The following is a 9216-nucleotide window of genomic DNA, read 5'->3' as shown; positions in this document are numbered from 1 at the left end:
CGAATACTTATTTCCCTCATTAAAATGCAAATCAATTTATAACATTTTTTACATGCGTTTTTCTGGATTTTTTTGTTGTTATTCTGTCGCTCACTGTTCAAATAAACCTACCATTAAAATTATAGACTGATCATGTCTTTGTCAGTGGGCAAACGTACAAAATCAGCAGGGGATTAAATACTTTTTTCCCTCACTGTTATGGAGGACTAAAAGTGCCACAATTAAATAAATAAATACACCATTAAATAATTACTTAAATGTGTCATTAATTAATTAAAATTAGAATTAAATACATAAATGTGTTATTAAATGTGTCATTAATTAATTCAAATACCGATTCATTTTATGTAAAATACATATATAATAATTTCACTATTCACATTTACATTTCATGGTCCTGCGTTGGAGTGCTTCCTGAATTACTTAAAACTGTCAAACTGACCCATCAAAAGTTGGTAGGCGGAACCTAACGCCTGATTGGTTACCCTCTGCATCAAGCCAAGACAAATCAATTCCGGATAATGTCAGCAGGTCCTGCTTCTACATCCTCTGCTAAGTTTAAAATGTCTCTAACCAACTCCCTGGAAAGTTCACGGAGATCCTCCATTGTCTCTATCCAGGTTGGCCTACTCTACTTCAGACCAAAGCAATGGATCAGACTAGATTCGCATTAGCCCCGCCCACTGACTTTGATGGGTCAGTTTGACAGTTTTAAGTAATTCATGAATCACTGCAATGCAGGATCATGAAATGTAAATGTAAATAGTGAAATAATTATATATGTATTTTACATTAAATGAATCGGTATTTGAATTAATTAATGATACATTTAATTACACATTTATGTATTTAATTCTAATTTTAATTAATTAATGACACATTTAAGTAATTATTTAATGGTGTATTTATTTATTTAATTGTGGCACTTTTAGTCCTCCATACACTGTACCTTTAGTGACTTGTCGGCTACTGGTTCCTTGGGAGTCAGTTCCTCATCTGATTCTGAAGAGTACGCTGGATTCTCAAAGGCCCCCTAAAATGGCAGCCAGAAAAATAAGTTAGAAAAGCCTGAACTGTAAAGATCTTACTCTATTGTCTGATATTTGAAAGGGATGGTTCACGTCAAAATCAAACCTTGTCAGTCTGTTTGAGTTAAGACCACATTTAAAGGGATAATTCACCCTGTCGAAAGTCAGCTAAAACTTAAAAAAGTTAACTATCCCATAAAAATGAAAACAAGCTGACCAGCTTTTGTTTCAGAGGTGAACTATAACTAGCCCCTTAATATGTTTATTTTCAAACGGTGCCTACCTCGACTGATACAGTGTTAGCGGGTGTGGCGCTAGCATCGGGCTCAGGGTCAGGCTCAGCTACCACACGAACCTCAGCATACAAAGGGTTCTCAATGTTCTCCTATAGAACAACATAAAGAACAATTCAGAACTACACGCAAGATACAGTCGACAGGGTGGTCTTCCTCATGTTCTATGTTCTGAATGACATTGGCATACTGCCCAGTGCATGTCCCTAAAAACAAGAATACACTTTTTAACTAGCTCTCAATTGAAACTCCAAAACAGGGGTCTTCAACTGGCGGCCCACGGGCAAAATCTGGCCCACAAGTTGATTGGCTGTGACCCGCCAGTGTTGTCTTAGTAAAACTAAAATCATAGAACTGCTGAAATCCACATTGGGATGATTTAACAGAATACAGTACATTATAGTACATATATTAGCTAATACAGTATATTTGGTGTATTGACCTTTGCTGTCCCATTGGGCACAAGGATGGCAGTAGTGATACCGTTAGGGGCAGGTCTCTCAATCCCCTCAGCTGCATAGGCGGGGTTCTCAAAACTCTTCCCCCTTTCCTCCTCCATAGGAACAGCAGTACAGGGCTCCTGGTGAAGGGGTTCCTAGATGAGACATTGATGAGACATAGACCGTAAGACTATGTAAAGAGACGCTTTGCATGAACATAAGCTAACCACAGTACTCTAGGAGTCTGTGTGCTGGAAAACACTTTAAATGTTTTTGTTTTATGGATTATTAACAAATCATGATTAGACAAACCGCTTTGAGGCTTGGGCCCGGGTCACTCCCCTCCTCCTTTGATGGGTCAGAGCTTTGAGACGGGGCACCCCTGAAAACATCCAATAAAAGTACACTTGGTATGAATGAAAGGATTATGATACAGATATTAGCTCTGTATTATGAGGAAACTTAGCTTTGGCATTAGCATCCCTTTAGAATCTAATGGGTTGTTGGGCTAGCTTTAGCATTAGCATATCCTTTTAGAATCTAATGAGCTGGGGGACAAGATATATTGTGGCAGTACCTGTGGAACTGTGGCTCACCTGAAGCTAGGCATACTTGGCATGATGTGGCTTATTGTCTCCATGATACTGGCCTTCCTCTGGGCAGCATAGACCAGACCCCCAAGGAGAAGTACTATCAGTACAGTCACCCCGATGGCTATACCCACTGGGCGGGAGGGAGGGGGGGGGGAATGGCAGGAGGGAGGGAGGGAGGGAAGGAGAGGGGGTTTGCATGAGGGAGAGGAGGGAATGAGAGTGGGGGTGAAAGAGAAGGAAGGGAAGGAGATGAGGTGAAAAGGAGAACGATAGAGAGAAACAGAGGGGGGACGTAAAGACATTGACATTTTGTGGTATGAAAAAAAATATGAACAAACTAACGATGGATCATGGATATACTGTTGCATGTACCTGAAGATGCGACCACCCCAAATATGTTTATCTCACAAAAGTCTCCCTGCCATTCTGGAGGACATCTGAGGAAAAAATCAAAACCAATGTTATACAGAGAGAGGTAACACCGGCAGGGCTTGTACGCTATCCATAATAAGGACAGAGTCGCACGTTATATTCAGGTTATTTGTTGAATTTAAGACTTTTTAATGCCACTTGGAATGCAATACAATACCAATTTTGAGGTCTGCGAGCGCCACACAACTGCTAATATTCCTCTCCAGAAATGAGCCCATGTTGGCAAAAAGTAGTATTTTTGGGCTGGCTCATAATATTATCAGGCAAGTGTGCTATTTGAGCAATGAGCATTCTCCTGTAGCCTAACGGATGTAGTAGCATAGCGGCTAGGATATAGATGACTGAAGCATGGGGTTTCCCATCTGCATTTGTTTAGGCTACCCCAATGGGCTAATCATTAGCTAAATCACAAACTCTAGGCCTAAGTGTTCAGAATTTTGGCTTCGATACCAATATCAGCTTAGTATAATGATGCTCAATATCATAACTGTGAAAAAAAAATGCCTTAAAGTCGAAGTGCCAGTGCCTTGCAAAAGTAGTCTTGCGAAAGTAGTCACCTCCCTTGGCATTTTTCCTATTTTGTTGCCTTACAACCCAATTGAGAATCTGTGGTATGACTTAAAGATTGCTGTACACCAGCGGAACCCATCCATCTTGAAGGAGCTGGAGCAGTTTTGCCTTGAAGAATGGGCAAAAATCCCAGTGGCTGGATGTGCCAAGCTTATAGAGACATACCCCAAGAGACTTGCAGCTGTAATTGCTGCAAAAGGTGGGGGGGGGGGTGAATAGGAAAAACGCCAATGGGGATGAATACTTTTGCAAGGCACTGTATGTTACAGTATAAAACACGTGGTCAACTCTCCATCTGGAAAGCCAAGCCACTGGGTGTGCAGGCTTTTGATCCGGCACTGCTCAAACACACCTGAGTCAGTTTAACAAGGTCCTGTTGAGCAGTTGGTGTGTTAGAGTAGAGGGGGGAACAAAAGTCTACACACTCAGTAGCTCTCTTGGAGGTATTATGCTATAACAGACTACAACCAAAAAGTCTAATAAAAGAATTCCCTCATTCAGTGAATCAGGTATCAAATGGCTATACTTCGAAGCTAGGTAATTTCAGCAGGAGGGCTCTAGACTGACTTTTTCCAGTGCCAAGTAAGTCATGAAAGAAGTTTAATCTAACATTTTCAGGGAATGCATGATGGATATTTTGATTTGCAACATGTTTTTTGTGCATATTGACTGGGGACAATTGTATGATTAAACAGTACAAATACAACCTACGCAGATCGATCAAGATGACGAGACACAAGTATAGGGACAAAGTGGAGGAAAAATTCAGCTGGTCGGATACGAGGTGTATGTGACAGAGGCTTCTAACGATCACGGATTATCACCAACGCCGCCCTACCGGACGAGCTAAACACCCTTTTCTCACGCTTCGAGCAAAACGACTCTGAGCTGCCTAGGAGAGCCCCTGAGGACAACGAGGGCTATGTGCTTGCGGTCTTCATGGAGGACGTATGCAAGTCATTAAAACGTGTTAACCCTCGCAAGGCTGCCGGCCCAGACGGCATCCCTAGCCGTGCCCTCAGACCATGTGCAGACCAGCTAGCTGTTGTGTTTTCTGACATTTTCAATCTCTCTCTAGCTCAAGCTGTTATCCCCACCTGCTTTAAGATGTCTACCATCCCCGTGCCCAAGAAAGGAAAAGTAAATGAACTGAATGACTACCAACCCGTAGCACTCACTTCAGTCATCATGAAGTGCTTCGAGAGGCTAGACAAAGACTACATCACTTCCTCCCTCCCCGACACAATCGACCCTCTCCAATTTGCCTACCGCCCGACAGATTCACGGACGACGCAATCACCATTGCACTGCACACTGCCCTCACCCACCTGGACAGGAGGAATGCATATGTGAGGATGCTTTAAATCGACTACAGCTCGGCCTTCAATACCATAGTGCCCTCTAAGCTCACCACAAAGCTCACAGCCCTGGGACTGAACTCCTCCCTATGCAACTGGGTCATGGATTTCCTGACGGGCCGCCCCCAGATGATGAAGGTAGGCAACATTACCTTCTCCACATGGGGGCCCCACAAGGGTATGTCCTCAGTCCCCTTCTGTACACCCTGTATACCCACGACTGCATGGCCTCACACAGTTCCAACTCCATCATCAAGAGTGCTGACGACACGACAGTAGTAGTCCTGATTACCAACAACGATGAGACAGCCTACAGGGAGGAGGTAGGCACTCTGACGGTGTGGTGCCAGGTAAACAACCTCTCCCTCAACGTCAGCAAAACAAAGGAGCCGATTGTGGACTTCAGGAGGAACCAGGCTGGGCACGCCCCCATCCTCATCAATGGGGCCGCTATGAAGACGGTCAAAAACGTCAAGTTCCTCAGTGTACACATCTCCAAGGAGCTGAAATGGTCAAACCACACCGACACTGTGGTGAAGAAGGAACGACAGTCACTCTAACCTCAGGAGGCTGAAGAAATTCAACCTGTCCCAGAAGGCCCTCACATCGAAAACATAGTGTCGGACTGCATCACAGCCTGGTACGACAACTCCACCGCCGCTGACTGCAAGGCACTACAGAGGGTGGTACGCTCAGCCGAACGCACCATGGGTTGAACACTGCCTGCCCTCCAGGACACCTACAAGTCCAGGTGTCGCAGGAAGGCCAAGAAGTTTATCAGGGACCCCAGCCACCCGAGCCACGGCCTGTTCTCCCCGATTCCATCACTCAGACACGGCCAGTACAGGAGCATCATGGCTAAAACTAACAGACTGGCCAATAGGTTCTACCCCAAGACCATCAGGCTGCTGAATAGCCACCACTAGTCAGCTACCTGCTCTCAATTACATACTCTGTTTGTAAAGTGGTGTTATTTCCTCTGTAATGACAGTTGAGAAATAATTGTTATACTCACATAAAGCTGAGACTCTCCTCTTTTTTAACAACAGTATCAGTAGTTGTTTAAAAAAACTGTGTCTTTCACACAATTACATTTTGAAATGTTGCTCAACAGTCAGTATGCTTGCACTTGCACAGAATTCATCTCTCCCTTTACTCCATGTTTAAATGAGGGAGCGGGAGTGAGAGCCAGCACAAAACAGTGACAGGGCAGATACATACTTTCATCGCAGGAAGCAGATTAATTCAAGCACATTATTGTTGACCAAATAATGGTTTTAGAGCCCAAATATCTGCAGGAACTTGTGCAGCTTAATCACCGAAATTACAGATGTAAGCAAAATTGCTTCGGTAAGAGGAGGGCAATGTCGGTGTTGGTAATTTTCAGTTTAATGTCTCAGCTCTAGTTAGTGTTGTTGTCTATCAAATTGTATAGGCATATTAGGCTACCTTGCTCTCATCTCTCTCCTCTGGCAAAGGACCGACTCGCACTGGCACGCGCACCTGACGTGCACACACAGACGCGGTTGGATAGCTCTTTTACATCTTGAAAGTGTGCCTCGAGTATTATTTGATGTTCAATTTAGTTTCTTTTTTGCCGCGGTGGCAACAATTAAGCAGCGGCACAATATAACGGAAACACTCTAGTCATCTCAGTCACATTTGTTAAGACCTTTGAAGACTGAATTTAAGACATTTCAGATAAATTCATTTAAGACTTTAATACTTTTTAAGGACCCGTGGACACCCTGCTTCCATGGATGTGTCACTGTCCTAAAATGGACACCATAGTCTGGAAAAATGCAACATGTAGATATTGTGCAGTAATTGTAATGGCACTAATAGGACAAGTTAATGTAACATCCAACTTACATGCACATGGCCTTGTTGTCATCAAAGTAGCATGTTCCGCCATTTATACACTGGCATGGAGGGGGCATGGTGGGTGGGGGGTCAAATCCTGACAGAGGTCAGATTTCAGAGGTTAATACATGGTCAACACCAGTCAACCACAACAATGTACACTACAATATATGGAGCACAATTTCCTTCAAAGTGTTACCTGTTTAAGGTATTACATCATATCCTGTCTTTGCCCAATACTAAAGTTTGGAACAGTGTCTCTCAAAAAAATTTGTATGGTGACCCACCTACAGCCATTCCAATTTTGTTATGGCACACAAAATAGATTGAAAACCTCATGTAGCTAACCACAACAGTCAAACCAAGAGGGACAAGATAGAGATAATTTTCATTTACAATACAGAGTCATCAGTCCAAGATGGAGGAGGCTATGGTACCTGCATCACAGTCTGTGTTGCTGCCAGAGACAAAGCTGGTTCCCTCGGGGCAGGCGCAGGTGTAGCCTCCAGGTCTGAGCAGACACAAGTGACTGCAGATCCCCTTACAAGGGGTTTTCACTGACACACACACACACACACACACACGTAAACAACAATGTCACTAAAACCTAGACTGCGTTTTAATTGATATCAAATAGGAAACACAGAAGATGTTTGAAGTGTCACTCACTGCCTATGGAGTTGTATCTCTGCTGCTGGTACACACTGATCTGGGTGAGCCAGGGCCCAGCAGTGAGCAGCTTGGTCTTGGTGCCCCGGCCAAACTTGTCCTGCCGGAACACTTCCCCTTTCTCCTGGGTACTCCAGTAAATGTGGTCCTCAAACACACTCACACTGAAAGGGTACCGCACATCTGGGCCCACAGAGACAAACACAGGGGTTAGAAATTACAGGTTACAGATTAGGCCTCCTGTAGCTCAGTTGGTAGAGCATGGCGCTTGCAATGCCAGGGTTGTGGGTTCGATTCCCACGGGGGGCCAGTATGAAAAATGTATGCACTCCCTAACTGTCAGTCGCTCTGGATAAGAGCGTCTGCTAAATGACTAAAATGTCAAATGTAGAGAAGAAAATAGGGTTAGAAACCATGTAATGTACCACCTTAATTTCTGTATATTTTCAGACCTAGAAGTAGTCTAATGTCAAAATGAATCAATTCTCCACAAACTTAGATTGAGTGTAATGCCCCTTTAAAGAATAAAAAAAGAACCCCAAGTTTGAATAGTCAGCCGACCGTCACAGAGAGGCATGGCAATCGTATAATAGAGTTTTGTACAAGTAAAGCAAACAATTAAAAAATAGACTATTTTCAGGCCCCATGTGTATCCCTCCACTCTATGGTGTATTACTATGCCCTCCAGCCTCACCAATATACAATGCCGTGCGGCGGTCTTCTCCGGAAGGTAGCACCGACTCAATGCGACTCTCCTTGGCATCGGACCAGTAGACCCGGTCACCGTTGGCGTAGTCGATTGACAGGCCTGTGGGCAAACCAAGGCCGTCGGGCACCAGGACATTCCGATGCTGCCCGTCCAACCATGAGTACTCGATCCTGGCCGCGGTTCCGCGGTCCGCCCAGTACAGCATCCTGGATGAAGAAAGGAAAGTGGAAAAGGAAAATGAGGGATAAGTGTTTCACCTACAGTAGATTTATTTTGTAAGGGGCTTTTCAGACGATGTCAGATTTTTTGTCCAAAGAATGCCCAGGTCAACAACAAATATGACCATGTCTCATTCATGACTGCTTGCACATCAATTGTGAAACTGTAGTACTGCGATGATCCGTCAATTTGTAGTTTAAACAAGTTCACATTTTCTATTTGTATGAATTTTTTGGGGACGAGGAAATTGTGAGCCTCTCGAAGCATCATCCACAGCTTCCAATACAAGCCCCAGACTCATTGCAGCCTACAATGCTTCTCACCCCAGTCGAGGATTGACAGCCACAGCCGAGGGTTGGCCAATGTCCGTCTTGACCAGATGCTTCCTGTAGCGCCCATCCAGCATGGCCACCTCTATCCTCTTGACTCTCGAGTCCGCCCAGTACAGGTTCCTATTCACAGGAAAATAAAGAACATGTTTTGTTATGTCCCAAACATGTTATAGCACTGCATATCAAAGTCATTCACAGCCATTAACATCAATATAACAAGTACTGTGTAGATACCACTGCCATGACAATTTCAGTGATCAATATATTAGCTAACAGATTACATGACATTTTCATAAATGTGAACATTTCAGAACTTGAATGAAACACAAAACCACACAGTAGGGGAGTATGCCCAGTTCTGTATTACAAGGGAATCTGAACAACAAACAAACAAACAAACAAATAAATAAATAAATAAATAAATAAATAAATAAATAGAGGTGCAGCCATGCCATTCTACCTTCCGACCCAGTCAACAGCGATGCCATCTGGTGTGGTAATGTATTTGATGCCCAGGTCGACAGCGGCGGCCATATTGTTGCTATTGCCATCCACTGTGGGTATATATGCCCTCTTGATGGCACCTGCCGCATTGTCCTTCCCCTCCACCGTGAAATACACCATACCTGAGAAAGACATGGAGAGCTTAGTCAGCTCTCTTTTAACATAGATACCTTATTTTTGTCAGGATTATTATTTTGCATTATTTA

General features: G+C 43.7%; 1 protein-coding gene across 1 annotated transcript in view; it reads right to left on the bottom strand.

The window, feature by feature from the left end:
* Positions 1-928: 928 nt before the first annotated feature.
* The window catches only part of lrp2b (low density lipoprotein receptor-related protein 2b), a gene marked incomplete at both ends in the record, with an annotated part of 143661 nt that continues 135373 nt past the window's right edge, over positions 929-9216 (bottom strand). Inside the window, 12 exons of the mRNA XM_084167517.1 lie at positions 929-1033; positions 1312-1413; positions 1764-1916; positions 2074-2143; positions 2358-2484; positions 2727-2791; positions 6587-6674; positions 7015-7134; positions 7247-7429; positions 7941-8161; positions 8498-8626; positions 8967-9132. Coding sequence (XP_084023643.1) covers positions 929-1033; positions 1312-1413; positions 1764-1916; positions 2074-2143; positions 2358-2484; positions 2727-2791; positions 6587-6674; positions 7015-7134; positions 7247-7429; positions 7941-8161; positions 8498-8626; positions 8967-9132 — 1529 coding nt within the window. The remainder of the gene's footprint in view (positions 1034-1311; positions 1414-1763; positions 1917-2073; positions 2144-2357; positions 2485-2726; positions 2792-6586; positions 6675-7014; positions 7135-7246; positions 7430-7940; positions 8162-8497; positions 8627-8966; positions 9133-9216) is intronic.

The sequence above is a fragment of the Coregonus lavaretus genome (assembly GCF_964263955.1).
Source record: "Coregonus lavaretus genome assembly, chromosome: 1".
Taxonomy (NCBI): Eukaryota; Metazoa; Chordata; class Actinopteri; order Salmoniformes; family Salmonidae; genus Coregonus; species Coregonus lavaretus.
This window is presented reverse-complemented; position numbering and strand designations above follow the sequence as displayed.